The 19,563-nt window shown below is 44.8% G+C and overlaps 1 protein-coding gene across 1 annotated transcript in view; it reads left to right on the plus strand.

Moving 5' to 3' along the window:
- Nucleotides 1-19,563, plus strand: part of LOC124555680 — a 332,311-nt gene that overhangs the window by 293,157 nt on the left and 19,591 nt on the right. Inside the window, exon 2 of the mRNA XM_047129679.1 lies at nucleotides 19,103-19,172. Coding sequence (XP_046985635.1) covers nucleotides 19,109-19,172 — 64 coding nt within the window. The 5' untranslated portion in view covers nucleotides 19,103-19,108. The remainder of the gene's footprint in view (nucleotides 1-19,102; nucleotides 19,173-19,563) is intronic.

Below are 19,563 nucleotides of genomic sequence, written 5' to 3' on the forward strand. Positions count from 1 at the left end.
AGTGCGGAATGTTAGATGCCTTAATCGGGCAGATAGGTTATAAAATATAAAAAGTGTTATGAGTAGATTGAAATTAGATATAGTGGGAATGAGTGAAGTTCGATGGCAGGAGGAACAGGACTTCTGGTCAGGTGAATACAGGTTTATAACTACAGAATCAAATAGGGATAATGCAGGAATAGGTTTAATAATGAACAACAAAATAGGAATGCAGGTAAGCTACTATGAACAACACACTGAAGACACTATCGTAGCCAAGACAGGCAATAAGCCCACACCCATCACAGTAGTACAACTTCATATGCCAACTAGTTCCCAAAATGATGAAGAGATTGAAGAAATGGTGAGACAAAAGAACTTATCCATATAGTTGAGAGAGGCAAAAATTTACTTGTGATGGGATACTGGAATTCGATAGTAGGAGAAGAAAGGGTAGGGAAAAATTATAGGCGAATATCGACTAGGGGAAACGAATGGAAGAGGAAGCCGCCTGGTAGAATTTTGCACAGAGAGTAATGTGTGTGATCGCTAACACATGGTTTAAGAATCATGAAAAAAGGCTGTATACGTGGAATGGACTTACCGACACCGGGCGGTTTCAAGTTTATGTATGACGGTAACACACACATTTCGGAACCAGATTTTAAATTGTAAGACATTTTCAGGGGAAGATGTGGACTCTGACAACAATTTATTAGTTATGAACTGTAGGTAAAAAGCGAATTAATTGCAAAAAGGCAGGAAATTAAGGAGATGGGACCCGGATAAGTTGAAAGAACCAGAGGTTGAGAAATGCAGATGGAGCATTATGCAACGGCTGACTAGAACAGGAGGAGGGAATACAGAAGAAGAAGAGTGGGTAGCTTTAACAGATTAAATAGTGGAAGCAGTAGAGGATCGACTAGGTAGAAAGACAAGACCTAGTAGAAATCCTTAACTAACTAAAGATATATTTAAGTGATGTAAGGAGAAAATATCTAAATGTAGCAAATGAAGCAAGCTAAAGTGAATGCAAACGTCTAAAAACGAGATTGACAGGAACTGCGAAATGGCTAAGCAGGAGTGGCTAGAGGACAAATACACTACAAGCCAAAACATTATGACCACTGCCCAACGCGACGTTGGATGCCTCCTGGTTGCGTTGACGGCACGTGACGCGGTAACAAAGACATTGTAAGCGGAGCAGACACAGACATGGGATAACCCTAGCGAAGATATGGAACGCAAGAGGTAAGCGACTGTGACAATGGTCAGATTATTGTTACGCAGAGCCTGTGAACAAGTATCTCGAAAATGCCGAAGTTGGTCCAATGTTTATGTGCTACTGTCGGGAGCATCACCGAGCGAGGTGGCGCAGTGGTTAGACACTGGACTCGCATTCGGGAGGACGACGGTTCAATCCCGCGTCCGGCCATCCTGATTTAGGTTTTCCGTGATTTCCCTAAATCACTCCAGGCAAATGCCGGGATGGTTCCTTTCAAAGGGAACGGCCGACTTCCTTCCCAGTCCTTCCCTAACCCGACGAGACCGATGACCTCGCTGTCTGGTCTCCTTCCCCAAAACCAACCAACCAACCAATCGGGAGCATCTACGGAAAGAGGTAGAAGAACAGTGGAACTACCACTAGGCGCTAAGTGGTTGGACGTCCACGACTCTGCACAGAACGTGGGGTTCGGAGGTTTGTCTCCTCTGTAAAGTAGGTTAGATGGTGATCTGTGGCATCTCTAGGGCACGCACAAGTGTTTGGGAACACACCGTTCATCGCACGTTGTTAGACATGGAGCCTCGCAGCAGACTACCCCTACGTGTCCATATGTTGACCTAACGACATCCTCAGTTACGATTGCAGTGGGAACGGGACCATCGGGATTCGACCGTTATCAATGGAAACGTGTCGGCTCTTCGAGTCAATCACATTTTTGTTACACTAGGTCGATGGTCGTCTCCACAAACTCCGTCATCTAGATGAACGGCGGCTCGAAACGGGCAGCGCGCCACGGACGTAGGCTGGTGAGAATAGTATTATGCTATGAGAGACATTCTCCTGCGCTTGTGTGGTACCTGCGATAGTAATCGAAGACATGCTGACACCTGAAACCGCCTGCATCATTTTATGGTTCATGTCTTCCGCGACGGCGATGTCACCTTTCAGCAGCATAATTGTCTGTGTCTCTGAGCCAGAACCGTGCTACAGTAGTATGAGGAGCGTTATGCTGGACTCACGTTGACGTCTCGGCGACCAAATTCGCCTGATGTAAATCCTATGGAACCCGTCTGGTTCGCTATCGGGCGCCATCACCGTCTACGCAAATCAGCGGCCTGTTATTTACGCGGATTACATGACCTGTGCGCAGACATTTAATGCCAGATACTTCCACAAACCTATCAAGAAACTGTCGAATTCCTGACACACAGAATCAGTGATGCATTTCTTTGCAACGACGGACGAACAAGCTATTAAGAAGGTGGTCATAATGTTATGGCTCATCAGTGTAGAAGCATATATCACGGGAGGAAACGTAGATACTGCCTACAGGGAAATTAAAGAGGCCTTTAGAGAAAAGACAAGCAGCTATATAAACCTCAAGAGCTCAGATTGAAAACCAGTCCTAAGCAAAAAGGGAAAAATTGGAAGGTGGAAGGCGTATAAAGAGCGTCTATACAATGGAGATGAACTTGCAGGCAATATCATAGAAATGAAAGAGAACATAGAAGAAGAGGTAATGGGAGACATGATACTGCGAGAAGAACTTGAAACAACACTGAAAGACCTAAGTCTAAACAAACTCCCGGGAATAGACGACATTCCGTCATAGCCACTGATAGCCTTGGAAAAGCCAGCCATGACAAAACTCTTCCATCTGGTGCTCAAGATGTGAGACAGTCGAAGCACCCTCTGACTTCAAGAACAATGTAGTAATTCCAATTCGAAAGAAAGCAGCTGCTGACAGGGGTGAATATGATCGAACTATCAGTTTAATGAGTCACTCTTTCAAAATATTAACACAAATTCTTTACAGAAGGATGGAAAAACAGGCGGAAGCAGAATTCAGGGAAGATCAGTTTGGATTCCGGAGAAATGTAGGCACAAACGAGGCAAAACTGCACTACCATTATCTTAAAAGATGGGTGAAGGAAAAGCAAACCTACGTTTATAGCAATTGTATACTTAGAGGTAGCTTTTGAAAACTTTCACTGGAATACTCTCCTTGAAATTTTGAAGATATCAACGGTAAAATACAGGGAGAGAAAGGCAAGTTTACAACTTTTGCAGAGACCAGACGGCAGTTACAAGAGTCGAGTGGTCTGAAAAGGAAGCAGTGATTGAGAAGGAAGTGATACACTCTTGTAACCCATCCCTAATGTTATTCAGTCTGTTCATTGAGCAAACTGTAAAGCAAACCAAAGAAAAATCTAGAGAAGGAATTAAACTTCAGGAAGAAAAAATAAAAACTTTGATGTTTGCCGATGACATTATAATTCTATCAGAGATAGCAGAGGATTTGGAAGAGCAGTTGAACGGAATGGACAGTGTATTGAAAAGTGTGAATAGGACGAACTTTAACGAAAGCAAAACATGGACAATGGAATGCAGTCGAATTAAATCAGGCGAGGGAATTAAATTAGGAAACGAGACCCTTACAGTAGTTGATGAGTTTTGTTATTTCGGCAATAAAATAACTGATGCTGATCCAAGTATAGCGAATATAAAATATAGACTGGCAAAGGCAAGAAAAGCGTTTCTGGAAAAAAGAAATTTGTTAACATCGAATACAGATTTAAGTGTTAGGAAGTGTTTTCTGAAATATTTGTATAGAGCGTAGCCATGTATGGAAGTGAAAAATGGACAATAAACAGTTTAGAGAAGAAGAGAACAGAAGGTTTTGAAATGCGGTGTTACAAAAGATTGCTGAAGATTAGATGGGTAGATTACACAACTAATGAGTAGATACTCAATAGAATTGGGGAGAAAAGAAATCTGTGGCATAACCTGACTAGTAGAGGGGCTCGGTTGATAGGACACATTCTGAAACATCAAAGGATCAACAATTTAGTAATTTAGTATTAGAGGGAAGTATGTCAGGTAAAATCCGTAGAGGGAGACCAACAGATTAATACAGTAAGCAGATTCAGAATTATGTAAGTTGCAGTAGTTATTCGGATATGAAGAGGCTTGCAGAGGATAGAGAAATATGGAGAGCTGCATCAAACCAGACTTCTGACAGAAGACCACAACACCAACAGTGGCCGCCGTTGTAATGTTTTCTTTTTTTAAAAAAACTACTGATAACCAGTAACCAGGGAATGAAAACGGGCAAAACTTCAACTTGCCGCGTCAGTGGTGCTAAAAATTGCAGTCTCTAAATAACAAGTTTTAAAATATTTATCCATTATGGTTGAGGATCACTACTACTGTGATGAATAAAGGTTTCTTCAAATTGCGTAAGGCGACTTGTTGCAGTAATTTCAAGAAACCATTAAAATTTTTTAATTCGTAAAATTTCCATGGGTGTCAAATACCGAATTATTAAAAGCAAGCAGTGCTCGTTTAATAAAAATTCCAAGCAACAGCCAGGGACACCAGAAGCGGTACAGCATTGTTTAAATAATACCGTTGTCGCCATGCGGCGTCCATGTACAAGAGATTAGCTTGTTAGGCGGCTCTCGGTGCACGCATTCTTTTACTCGTTTGTAGAACAGCCAATTTAAAAGTGAACTGTCATATGCATCCTTATGTTGGTGTAGGTGTAACTACACTCCTGGAAATTGAAATAAGAACACCGTGAATTCATTGTCCCAGGAAGGGGAAACTTTATTGACACATTCCTGGGGTCAGATACATCACATGATCACACTGACAGAACCACAGGCACATAGACACAGGAAACAGAGCATGCACAATGTCGGCACTAGTACAGTGTATATCCACCTTTCGCAGCAATGCAGGCTGCTATTCTCCCATGGAGACGATCGTAGAGATGCTGGATGTAGTCCTGTGGAACGGCTTGCCATGCCATTTCCACCTGGCGCCTCAGTTGGACCAGCGTTCGTGCTGGACGTGCAGACCACGTGAGACGACGCTTCATCCAGTCCCAAACATGCTCAATGGGGGACAGATCCGGAGATCTTGCTGGCCAGGGTAGTTGACTTACACCTTCTAGAGCACGTTGGGTGGCACGGGATACATGCGGACGTGCATTGTCCTGTTGGAACAGCAAGTTCCCTTGCCGGTCTAGGAATGGTAGAACGATGGGTTCGATGACGGTTTGGATGTACCGTGCACTATTCAGTGTCCCCTCGACGATCACCAGTGGTGTACGGCCAGTGTAGGAGATCGCTCCCCACACCATGATGCCGGGTGTTGGCCCTGTGTGCCTCGGTCGTATGCAGTCCTGATTGTGGCGCTCACCTGCACGGCGCCAAACACGCATACGACCATCATTGGCACCAAGGCAGAAGCGACTCTCATCGCTGAAGACGACACATCTCCATTCGTCCCTCCATTCACGCCTGTCGCGACACCACTGGAGGCGGGCTGCACGATGTTGGGGCGTGAGCGGAAGACGGCCTAACGGTGTGCGGGACCGTAGCCCAGCTTCATGGAGACGGTTGCGAATGGTCCTCGCCGATACCCCAGGAGCAACAGTGTCTCTAATTTGCTGGGAAGTGGCGGTGCGGTCCCCTACGGCACTGCGTAGGATCCTACGGTCTTGGCGTGCATCCGTGCGTCGCTGCGGTCCGGTCCCAGGTCGACGGGCACGTGCACCTTCCGCCGACCACTGGCGACAACATCGATGTACTGTGGAGACCTCACGCCCCACGTGTTGAGCAATTCGGCGGTACGTCCACCCGGCCTCCCGCATGCCCACTATACGCCCTCGCTCAAAGTCCGTCAACTGCACATACGGTTCACGTCCACGCTGTCGCGGCATGCTACCAGTGTTAAAGACTGCGATGGAGCTCCGTATGCCACGGCAAACTGGCTGACACTGACGGCGGCGGTGCACAAATGCTGCGCAGCTAGCGCCATTTGACGGCCAACACCGCGGTTCCTGGTGTGTCCGCTGTGCCGTGCGTGTGATCATTGCTTGTACAGCCCTCTCGCAGTGTCCGGAGCAAGTATGGTGGGTCTGACACACCGGTGTCAATGTGTTCTTTTTTCCATTTCCAGGAGTGTATAATATTGCTGACTTGCCAACAATGACCTCTATTATGAACCGATGACTGATGAATGTTGCCGTCTTTGGACATGTTCTGAAACCTAGTATGGTAAAAAATTCGTTCATTTTACACTAGCGGTCTGATATTTTTCAACTGAGCACCCTGGGAGATCCAGGCCCTCACGAGGCTTGGACCCCCGGGAATTTTCCCCCCTCCTTCTGCATCTATTCTTGCGAGCCAAACTTCCTGGCAGATCAAAATCTTGTGTTGGACAGGTACTCGATTGTTGGACCTTCATCTTTCGTCGACGAGTGCTCTACCCACTGACCTATCGAAGCACGACTCACAACCCGCCATCACAATTTTACTTCCGTAGTAACTTATCTTCTGCTTTCCAGTCCGCCCCGATAGTTGGGTGGTCAGCATGACGGATTGCCGTCCTACGGGCCCGGGTTCGATTCCCGGCTGGGTCGGGGATTTTCTCCGCTCAGGGACTGGGTGTTGTGTTGACTTCATCATCATTTCATCCCCATCCGGCGCACAGGTCGCCCAATGTGGCGTCGAATGTAATAAGACCTGCACCAAGGCGGCCGGACCTGCCCCGCAAGGGGCCTCCCGGCCAATGACGCCAAACGCTCATTTCCATTTCCATTTCTACTTTCCAAATGTCACAGACGTTCTGCGTGAAGTATGTGAGTGTCACCCCGAAACAAAGGATGTTGCGGAGATATAGCTTAACCACAGCCCGGGAGATTGTTTCCAGAATGAATTTTTCACTCTGTAGCGGTGCGTGCGCTATATGAAACTTCCTGGCAGATTGAAACTGCGCCTCGGACCACTACTCAAACCTGAAAGTTTGGAAGGTACGAGATGAGGTAAGGGAGAAGTAAAACTGTGAGAATGGATCCTGAGTCGCGCTTGAAAAGATCAGTTAGTAACCCACTTGCCCCCAAAAGGCAAAGATGCCAGAATGGAGACCCTCTCCAGCACACAGTTTTATTCTGACAGGAAGTTTCATTTCAGTGCACGCTTCGCTGCAGAGCGAAAAAATTCATTCTGCTGAATGTGTAATGTAAATCGGACGCGTAACATAGTCTCTGTCGTGTGCACCCTCTCTGGAGTCTAGCCCCAACAATGTTGCGCCTGAGTCGTAGGCAGTTAGGCGATCTTCCATGTAGGCTGAGTTCCGTATCTTCTGGATTTATACGGTATTTTTGTATCATTCTGACCATCCTGGAGTTGCTTATTAATGCTAGGTCATCAGCGTAGCCGAGTCTAGCTGAAATGTGGTTCTCTTTTACACCTTATAATTTTCCGTTTCTGGTTTTGGTGTCTTTTTTTATAGGTAATCTGATTAATTCTGAGAGTATTTCAGGTTACCTCATCATACATTCTAAGGAGGGTAAAGAAAGACGCACCACGAAGTAATTGTCCGAAGGGGACGGAAATCAATAGTAGTAATGTATTAGTACAGAGAAACAAATGATTACAGTTTAAGGAAAATTGGGTGCTTTATTCAAGACAAAGAGCTTCACAGATTGAGAAAGTCAAGTACGCGTTGGTCAACATATGGCCCGTTTGCGCCCTAAAACCACAAACAAAAAAAAAAAAAAAAAAAAAAAAACATATGGCCCTAATGCAAGCAATTATTCCGCTTGGTATTATTTGACAGAGTTGCTGGATGCCCTCCCGAGGGAAATCGTGCCAGATTCTGTCCAACTGGCGCACTGTATAATCAAAATCCCGAACTGGTTGTGGGGCCCTGCCCATAATGCTCCAAACGTTCTCGATTGGGGAGATATCCGGCGACATTGCTGGCCAAGATAGGGTTTTGTAAGCGTGAAGACAAACAGTAGAAACTCTAGACGTGACCGGACAGTCATTATTGAAATGTAAACCCAGGATGGTTTACGATGAAGGGCAACAAAACGGGGCTACAATATGTCGACGTACCGTGGTGCTGTATGCGTGCTGCGGATGACAACCATTGGGTCCTGCTGTGAAAAAAAATGGCATCCCAGACCATCACTCTGGCTATCGGACCGTATGGTTGGCGTCAATGCCACTGGTATCCCACCTCTGTCCGGGGCGTTTCCAGACACGTCTTCGTTGGTCATCGGGACGCCGTACGAAGTGAGATTCATTACTGAAGACAATTCTACTCCAGTCAATGAGATTCCAGGCCACGATGACCAGGAAAGACGTGCCTGGAGACGCCCTGGACAGCGGTGGGATACCAGTTTAACTGTCGCCCGCCGTATTGCTCGACAACCAAGAGTGATGGTCTGGGGTGCCAATTCATTTCATTGCAGGACCTCTTTGATTGTAATACGTAGCACCCTTACAGCACAGCGGTACACACATGATATTCCACTCCCCGTTTTGGCGTCCTTCATGGCAAGCCATCATGGACTTATATTTCAGCAAGATAATGCTAAACCGCAAAGGTGAGAGTTTCTACTCCTCGCTTTCGTGATTGCCAAACACTATATTGGCCAGCAAGGTCGCCAGAGCTCTCCCCAACTGAGAACGTTTGGAGGACAATGGGTAGGGCTCTGCTATCATCTCGGTACTGTGATGATGTGACATGTGACACGTCTATTGCATAGAATTGGACACGATATCCCCCAGGATACAACTGTATCAATCAATGCCGAGCCGAATAACTTCTTGCATAAAAGGCGGTGGTAGAGTAACGCGTTGTTGATTTGCTCAACTTGTGAAACACTTTCTCTAGAATAAATGACACAATTTTTCTAAAATTGTAATCATTTGTTTGTCTGAATGTACGCCACATTCGGATAATTTCTTCTTGGAGCGTCGTTTAATTTCCTTAGGGTGTATTTATTAGTGTCTGTCTGTGTATGCTGCCATAGGACTCTGTGAAATCTACAACCAGTATTTTTCCATTTACATTAAATTCCACCAGCTTCTCAGTTATTTGTTTCTGGGTGAACAGATTAACCAATACAGACCTATCCTCCACATTTCACATTGTTTTGGTCCAATTAGCTCTTTCTCTTGCAACATCTGTAGGTATAGCTTGCCTCGCAAACTTTCTTTTAAGTACTGCAATTCTGATGCTAGTTGTGGTAGTACAACTTTAACAATAAAAAACGAGCAAAAGTCTAATATTTACTGCGTGCTTTTTTATTGTTTTAGTTGTATTTCGTTATATCGTTCAATGATGGGGAGATGAAAGTTGGGTTACTATCTTCGCTACGTAACAGCTGTACGCACAGTACGAAGGATACTGTTGCTGTAGTTGGTAGTGATCTGGACGTTGTAAATACAGTCAGGAGTAGGAAAAAACCAGCTCATCCTGTAAACATTGTTACGGTGCTGCTCGAAAACTATGTCGACTTCACACACTAGATAGTGAATATATAATTGCATGGAGGATGGGCCATTTTCTTTGTTGTTCATTATATCATAATACCGGAATACTATGGGGCCTTAATAGAAATATGGCAAAGAAGAAACTGCAAGTGGATATGTGAACTGCAACAGTTCTGAAATGACATATGAAGCATCTACAAGTAAACACCTTCATTCGCAGAAGCATCGCTAACAAGTGTGTTACGAGGTACTGATGACCGAACACTGATAAATACTTATCAGCGTTTTTAGAACCACCGTTACAATTTTTATAAGAAACCAATAAACCGCTATAGCTGTATTAGTTAGAAATCGAACTGCGATCTAATTTTAGATTATGTCATGAGCAAAAGGCAAGACCGAGGTCAACTCAATTGAAACAAAATATTAGAGTTGAAGATTTGAAACGAGTCTGTAGAGATGCAGTTTAAGAGAGATAGAGACAATGGATCAGTAGAGTACTACCTACAGATTTAAGGTGGGCTCTGGGCACTGCCACTGCAATTACTCTGCACCATTTTGAAGCTTCTTTGCATTTCTTTAGTGGCTTCAAAGTAGAATTTAACAAGAAGTATTTTTAGCAATCTGACGGGATCGCTATTCGCTGTCCTTTGTCTCTCCTTGTCACCAACCTTTTCATGGAAGATTTTGAGCAGCGTGCATTCGACTCAGCAATTTTAAAACCAACAGTATTTTGGCGATACTTTTAAGGTTTGTCCTCATAGTTGAGATAGTCTCCGAGAGTTCCTCCTGCGTCTTAATTTCACACACGAAAAAATACAGTGAAGACGAAGAAAGAATAGAGTTTGCTGTTTTTTGACGTCATAATGCGACGTAAGAGCGATGGCGCGTTTGGACATTCAGTATTTCGAAAGCCCACTCATATAGGCCAAGCAGCCAAATGAAAAAGAAACAGAAATGATAAAGTAAGTAAACTGTATATTATTTCAGAAGTAATTGCTGTAACTCCCAATTCATTTATCCCACTATGGGACAAATGGTTAATACCTTCATGGAATGGCTCAAATGGCTCTGAGCACTATGGGACATATCATCTGAGGTCATCCGTCCCCTAGAACTTAGAACTACATAAAACTAACTAACCTAAGGACATCACACACATCCATGCCCGAGGCAGGATTCGAACCTACGACCGTAGCAGTCGCGCGGTTCCGGACTGAAGCGCCTAGAACCGCTCGGTCACCGCGGCCGCCACCTTCATGGGAAAAGTGTTCGTGGTTGTCTACGGAAATAAGACTGTACCCAGTCTTGCACCTCTTCCTTCGAAGCAAATACGTACTCCAGAAATATAGAAATCGCATGGGGAGAGATTCGGACAGTATAGGTTCAGTGATTGGGTGAATGTTGAGGCACAACAGAACGTCGCGAACATCCTTCGTCCTCATGTGCTATCTTTGGTGCGTGTTTCTATCAACTGTCTGTGTCGGATTGAGGTAACCGCATGGCCAGCAAGAATTCCAGATCTGTCTCCAATAGAACACATCTCGGATGCCAACTCATTCCCAGTGGCAGAATCTTGTACACTACCGGCCATTAAAATTGCTACGCCACGAAGATGACGTGCTACAGACACGAAATTTAACCGACACGAAGAAGATGCTGTGATATGCAAATGATTAGCTTTTCAGAGCATTCACACAAGGGTGGCGCCGGTGGCGACACCTACAACGTGCTGACATGAGGAAAGTTTGCAACCGATTTCTCATACACAACCAGCAGTTGACCGGTGTTGCCTGGTGAAACGTTGTTGTGATGCCTCGTGTAAGGAGGACAAATGCGTACCATCACGTTTCCGACTTTGATAAAGGTCGGATTGTAGCCTATCGCGATTGTGGTTTATCGTATCGCGACATTTCCGCTCGCGTTGGCCGAGATCCAACGACTGTTAGCAAAATATGGAATCGGTGGGTTCAGGAGGGTAATACGGAACGCCGTGCCGGATCCCAACGGCCTCGTATCACTAGCAGTCGAGATGACAGGCATCTTATGCGCATGGCTGTAACGGATCGTGCAGCCACGTCTCGTTCCCCGAGTCAACAGATGGGGACGCTTGCAAGACAACAACCATCTGCACGAACAGTTCGACGACATTTGCAACAGCATGGACTATCAGCTCGGAGACCATGGCTGCGGTTATCCTTGACGCTGCATCTCAGACTCAACGACGAACCTGGGTGCACGAATGGCAAAACGTCATCTTTTCGGATGAATCCAGGTTCTGTTTACAGCATCAAAATGGTCGCATCCGTGTTTGGCGACATCGCGGTGAACGCACATTGGAAGCGTGTATTCGTCATCGCCATACTGGCGTATCACCCGGCGCGATGGTATGGGGTGCCATTGGTTACACGTCTCGGTCACCTCTAGTTCGCATTGACGGCACTTTGATTAGTGGACGTTACATTTCAGATGTGTTACGACCTGTGGCTCTACCCTTCATTCGATCCCTGCGAAACCCTACATTTCAGCAGGATAATGCACGACCGCATGTTGCAGGTCCTGTACGAGCCTTTCTGGATACATAAAATGTTCGACTGCTGCCTTGGCCAGCACATTCTCCAGATCTCTCACCAATTGAAAACGTCTGGTCAATGGTGGCCGAGCAACTGGCTCGTCACAATACGCCAGTCACTACTCTTGACGAACTGTGGTATCGTGTTGAAGCTGCATGGGCAGCTGTACCTGTACACGCCATCCAAGCTCTGTTTGACTCAATGCCCAGGCGTATCAAGACCGTTATTATGGCCAGAGGTGGTTGTTCTGGGAACTGATTTCTTAAGATCTATGCACCCAAATTGTTTGAAAATTTAATCACATGTCAGTTCTAGTATAATATATTTGTCCAATGAATACCGGTTTATCATCTGCGTTTCTTCTTGGTGTAGCAATTATAATGGCCAGTAGTGTATATTAAGGAGTAGTTACAACAGTTATGGGCCAACTTTCATCAGGACAGAATGCAACTACTTTATGACACACTTTCCAGTCGAGTCAGTGCATGTATCAAGGCCAGAGGTGGTGCAACGTCATACTGATAAGTGGTCTCATACTGCCAAGTTCTATGAAAATCTGGCTCGATTTTATAACCCAATAACTAAAACCTGTCTCTGCAAAGATTGGCTTTGAAATAAACATCAATAATACATAAATACTAATCCCAGACAACCAATCACTTTTACTCGGAAAACCGTCCGTAGAAGCTGTTGATGAATAGATCTACCCTGACTACAAAATTAAACTAGGGAAAAACCATCAAAATGCAGAAATTACTCACAGAATAGGACAGAGCACGGCAGCGTTCCAAAAACAAAGATTTATCCAGACCATCAAGGATGTCTCAGATAACTTGAAAGCTAAAGTCTATAAAATGTATATGCGCCTCCTACCATTTACAACTTACGTCTTGGAAACTATGACTCCGACTAAGGCAAGTGCTTATAAACTAAAGCGCACATAACGAACCTTGAACGACGTATGCCAGGAGTCGGCCACGGAGCTATGATTCGCTCGGAGGAAATTAGAAAGAGAACAAAGATAACAGATGTATTTGAGAGGATTGCAAGTCTGCAGTGACAATGGGCCGGACACGTAGGCTCGACAAGATCGCAGTAGGAACACCTCTAGAACCCCCGGGGAGATGGCTTGATGTTGTGAAGCTCGTGGTTAGAACACGATGGTACCAGGTGGCTCAGAATCGAAGGAAATGAAACCATGGAGAGTCCTGTTTCCGTCAATGGACTGAAATAGGCTGAAGAAGAAGAAAAAGAAATAACACCATATACCTTCTCTGTAGTAGGTACACTTCTTCGCCAACCTAGGATGTTTAATAACGCTCAGATACCACTGACGTCCGTGTATACAAGGGCCCTACACGCACCCAAACATCAGACACCGTAATTATAATCACAGCTACTGAAATGACTGCAGTTCTATTTCGGAAACACACATTTATCCAGTGCATATGATTCAGAGATAACGAATACCAGTGCACTAGTCCCTTAATTTCTTAGCTGTGCTTCCACTACAGCTATGAAAAAAAGATCCCCCCACAGTCTCATAAGTACGTCATTTGGATCCAGTTTTGTGTGGTAGAATCCTCCGGCACATTGAAGAGTATGAAACGAAGACTCCAAAGTCGGCAACGTTTAATGTACCACAGAGTGTTGATTCTGTGACACCGGAAATGCTACTATTAGGCCTTTACAACGTCGACCTAGAGTCTCCACAAAAGCTCCAGTATCCGGCATTAGCTGTGCGAAAAAGGTGCTGCGATGTATGCAACGGAATTGTCAACAGTGCTTACAGTTACCTCAGGAGCTGCAGCTCCTGGTAGGGATCAGAGCAGTTGGTTTCTATCCCACATCCAACGCTATTACAGGGAGGGTTCTGACTCCTGGGAATATGGCGCGTCAAGACTGGAGCAAGAGTGAATTGAGAAAATAATCCTTCACAGTTTAATTTTGATTAAATTTGCAGAATAATTATCGCCAAACAATCATCTGGATGGAACCTTATAGAAAGAAACCAGTTTGTTGATGTTGGGGCCGTGCGTGTGGAAACACTGTGTTGGAGGGGAATACAGAGCTTCAGACCCTACTGGTTGGGGAATTGCTGTTAAAATCAAGGTATAGTAGCCAGAGGTGAAGTTTTCAACCCGCTTCATGGACGATGATGATTGTCAGGAACGGGCTATTATGATGGATGAGTTCCTCATTCGGAGTGACCAGCCAGGCCTTCATATCTGAATCTTACAAATGCACCAGAGAGGGAAATTGCAACCTGTTAGTTGCTATCAGGGATTCTTCTAAACCTTAGAACAGCTCTTCCTCAGGAATTAAACTGGCTGCCAGTAGGCCTCTTGAACCCGTTTACAGTTTTATGTCACGTTTTTGCAGTAGTATTTGACAATTATGGGTAGCCACATTCCCTATTAACTTCGTTCGATTTTTGTGTAAGGACTTTTTCTATTTTGTTTATTTTTGATATAGGACATCTTGTCGTACACCATCAGATGCACTTCAATAGCATTTATTTGCCAAACTGGTATTCGTCTATGCAGCCAGCCTATCATCAGTATCATCTGACTCAGAGGATATATAAATGTACGCATATCGATGTCAATAACACACACAACAATTTGTACGCATTAAAGTAGAAACATAAGATTACTTGCATACTGTGCATGTCTACAACAAAAGACATGCCTGTCAAGTATAAAATCTTCACAAAGGCGTAAAATAATGTGGATCTAGAAAACATCGATATCCGCGAATATTCAAAATCTGATTAGAGCCCTGTTCATAACCATACCTATATTTTTTCCGATAGATGTCATTTTTAACCATTAGACTTTAATGTATACAAAATTTTCTGTGCTATCGATGTCGATTGGGGTATATTTATTTGTTTACCCTCTGTATCAGACGCCACCGATGATCGGCTCAAAGCCCCAATCGGCCTGGCAAACAAATACCTTTGATGAGCAACTCGTGGTGTAAAACACGATGTCCTTCACCAAATACACGCAACCGGTGGACCACCTAAATATAAGATTGTCTATCTTTCTTCAAATATAAACATTCATTTTCCGAACTTTTGTAATATCGTAGGCCAAATTTTCTTTTCTTCGTCATACTTACCTTGTGATCCCATCGGGACGGAGTTCGTGTAACCCGTTTGTCTGCGTCTGGAGTAGAGAACATCTTCAACTCTGAGATCGTTTACTAAATGCTGGAGCATCGTGGCTCTGAGGCAGGACCCCGGAATCAGCCCGGTATTTACGTAGTTGAATGTGAGAAATCATATAAATACCACATCCACGTTAGCCGGCAGACCGAGCCGCCGGACGGATTCGATCCCGGGCTGGCGCGCCTCCCGGAATCCTAGAAGAGACGCTTTAACAAGCTGGACTGTCCGGGTGGGTTATCGTAAACCAAATGTGTTGGGAAATGTGTTGTAAATATTCTTTACCTGGTTCGGCAGCCCCTCTGATATCTCGTATAGGAAATACGCTCTCACCTGTCCGAATGTTGCGTAGTATGATGACAGACACGGTCATAGTGTATTGCTGTTTAAGCACGGGACAGCCTAAAAGCGGATGGGTAATAAGGAGGGCGCAGCCCTGGGCGACTGCTTCAAAAGCCATCGTGGCGCTCGTTAAGGCCGCAGCCACAGACCCTCAGGCTGAGAAAACGAGCCACGGCCGCAGTTTACCTTGCTCCGCGCTTCCAGCCTCCCTCATCACAGAGCTAAAAATTCATCTGGTCCCCATGGTCCTTCTCCTTTAGTCCGTACAATGCTCATCATTAGTTTCCGAACTGTAGCTTGTTAACTTGAAACTTTAAATAGGCTGTTTAGTCACAAACACCGTGTTAATATATCGGTGTATAACGGTAATTACTGGTGCCGGGACTCTCGGCCGTTGAATCGGATGATGTCACAAAAGTTCTGTGATGTTCTGACGAAGAACCTACACGTCATCGTCAGGCGATGATGTCGACTGTTTTGCTTTAACGATATAGCGCAGAGTGTTAACGACGCCATCCAAAGCCTTGCACGAGAATCTCGGCAATATTATTGCGTCCAGAAAACATTCAAAAGCACATGATAAGTAATAGTTGCCGCGTATGAGGGGTAATCTGCCGGTGTTTTGTAATGAGAACATCCCTTAACAGGTCGTGCGGTAGCGTTCTTGCTTCCCGCACCCGGGTTCCCGGGTCCGATTCCCGGCGGAGTCAGGGATTTTCTCTGCCTCGTGATGACTGGGTGTTCTGTGATGTCCTTAGGTTAGTTAGGTTTAAGTAGTTCTAAGTTCTAGGGGACTGATGACCATAGATGTTAAGCCCCATAGTGCTCAGAGCCATTTGAACCATTTTAAGCCATCCCTTCACATTTCATTCAGGCGTAGGATTTGTTATGCACATAGTACATGTTGTTGTTGTGGTCTTCAGTCCTGAGACTGGTTTGATGCAGCTCTCCATGCTACTCTATCCTGTGCAAGCTGCTTCATCTCCCAGTACGTACTGCAGCGTACATCCTTCTGAATCTGCTTAGTGTATTCATCTCTAGGTCTCCCTCTACGATTTTTACCCTCCACGCTGCCCTCCAATACTAAATTGGTGATCCCTTGATGCCTCAGAACATGTCCTACCAACCGATCCCTTCTTCTAATCAAGTTGTGCCACAAACTCCTCTTCTCCCCAATTCTATTCAATACCTCCTCATTAGTTATGTGATATACTCATCTAATCTTCAGCATTCTTCTGTAGCACCACATTTCGGAAGCTTCTATTTTCTTCTTGTCCAAACTACATTTTTTTAATTTTTGCCTTTTAATTTTTTATTTTACGTTTCTTTCTTTCTACGACATTACTCCAGCAAATTGTTAGACTTATTGTCTTCTTTTGTGAATTTTAATTTCTCACTTCATCTTTTATAAGAAAGGCAGAGACTTTAATTTTTATCACGTATCGAGACGTGCAGCAAAAAGATGCATCCTTACACGGGTCACATGCCGCAGTAAATTTGAATAAGAGATTTTGATGGTCATTGATATCGCTGCGCCCGCCGTTCTCGACTATAAATGACCGCTGGGACGCGGGCGCAGAGAGACCAAATTCCGGATCGAGATGGAAGCTGCCTGCTGTTTACTGCGGGAGGCGCACCGGCAACAGATGGAGCTGCGCGCAGTACAAAACAATTCGCACTTGTACGCGGTGTCGGCGTTCTCGCAAACTGAGGGCAGGAACGCACACAACCCAAGTGTATGAGCACGGCAAACATACAGAGATGGTCAACCGCTGAGTGCAGGCGATAGCGTTCGTCGCAGCTAAACAACACTGATGACCCTCGATGGAGGGAAAAATGAGAGATGATGAGGTGCGAACACGCGAGAAGACAAGGTATGGAAGTAATAACACCAGCAGTTCTCGACAGAATTTTTGGAGGGCGCGCTTGGATGTAAGGTGAACATCTGAACTGTTACAAAGCAGTCCCCTCCAAATAGATTCCCAACTGGGAAGCATAAATAAACAAAGAACATCATTGTCGAGCTGTCGATAACACCGTCTTGCTCAATTACAGAAAGAAATGAAACGTGAAAAAGAAAACGGCGCCGTAGAGTGTCATTCATCGTCAAGCGGTTTGGGGTAGCTTATCAGTATGTACGGTACATTGTGTGCACAGTTTAAACTCTAAAGAACTGCGTGTGATTCGAAGAGACGTCGAGCTCAGATCAACTCGCACTCCGTTTGAACGTAGTTTCTGTGGTGGACAGTTCTTGACTTAGAAAATTTACGTGGATAAGCAGGATTTTGATCATTTTTGACCGGCCGGTGTGGCTGAGTGATTCCGGGCTCTTCAGTCTGGAACCGCGCGACCGCTACGGCCGCACGTTCGAATCCTGCCACGGGCATGGATGGGCATGGATGTGTGTGTTGTCCTTAGGTTAGTTAGGTTTAAGTAGTTCTAAGTTCTAGGAGACTGGTGATCTCAGATGTCAAGAATCATAGTGCTCAGAGCCATTTTTGATCATTTTTGTGGACAGTGTCAGATTTTGTCAAATGTGCATAACCTGAATATAGTGACAGTCAGTAACTATCAAGATCACATGGGGGCTTTGGCCATTGCAAGTGCAATAGTATTTAAATTGTTAGATAGATTTTTTTCATTAGACAAACGAGCGTTTAGCTTTGTTACCACTTGAGAGAATTTCCTGTCCACTACGAGGAACTGCTGACCAGCTCTTCCCACATAAAGACAAATTCCTTGAAAAATGAGGACAGAACAAGTTAAATGCGAGTAACTATTCTTTCGGTCCCCTAGACATATTAACTCCGAGCTAATGATTCAAAGTCCTAATCCTGTAAAGTAGTCAGAGATAAAGTAGGAGCAGAAAAATTAAAAATAAATAAAGAAAGAGAGGTACATCACCAGTACTCCCTCCAAGCCAACTCACTAGGTCGTTCCCATCATTTCGATATCTTTGTACATCTTTACTGAGGTTGTCTGCGGATCTCACTGATGAAATTTGAGAAACATTTTTTTTATCCTTTCAGTTAAGTGCATGACAAGTTCGTAAGGCTGTGAGAATATATAACAACGACTTTACATGATTGGTAGCTTGACAACAATGATCGTGCAACTCTTTCGAGCATGACATAATTCTGTTTCACGTCGATAGAAAGATCGATTCGTTCAGTCAGGTCAGCTTTGGTGTTAAGTGGAATAAAGTACACCACGCCCTCGACATTCCCTCCAAAGGAAAAAGTCAAGGGTAGTTAAATCCGATTCGGACTCTCTGTACGATTAATGTCATATATCTATATCTTGAAAGCGTACCTGTAATGGTGATTCTGAGTCAGGAGAATTACTCTTAGCATTTATCTAAAACACTAAGAATTCTCGGCACACCGTGCTACCTTAACTGGGATTCTCCCTGGAGACTGCAGTAACTAGCAACAAAGTTTTTACAAGGTTATAATGCTAGCTGTAAGGCTGCCCGGCTGTGTGGAGTTACTAACAATGGAACGTCGTGTTGCAGATTGCGATGAAGCTGGGCGTCGCCGTGCTGCTGGTCGCTGCTGGCATCGCCGCCACACTCCATGCTACAGGTACGTCTAGTGTCACCGATGTCAACTAACATTTGTTGCGGATACAGGAGGTGGACATAAAAATGGAAACACCAAAAACACAATTTATACGGTATGGGAAAACCATTGGTATACAAAACAGCTTCCAGTCGTCTCGGGAAGGATAAATACCGGTCATGTATAGTTTCGCCGGCCGCTGTGGCCGAGCGATTCTAGGCGCTTCAGTCCGGAACCGCGCTGCTGCTAGGGTCGCAGGTTCGAATCCTGTCTCGGGCATCGATGTGTGTGATGTCCTTAGGTTAGTTAGGTTTAAGTAGTTCTAAGTCCAAGGGACTTAGATGTTAAGTCCCATAGTGCTTAGAGCCATTTGAACCATTTGTATGGTTTCCAAAGCAATCTTTTATTTTCTCTA

Source organism: Schistocerca americana, chromosome X (assembly GCF_021461395.2).
Source record: "Schistocerca americana isolate TAMUIC-IGC-003095 chromosome X, iqSchAmer2.1, whole genome shotgun sequence".
Lineage (NCBI taxonomy): Eukaryota > Metazoa > Arthropoda > Insecta > Orthoptera > Acrididae > Schistocerca > Schistocerca americana.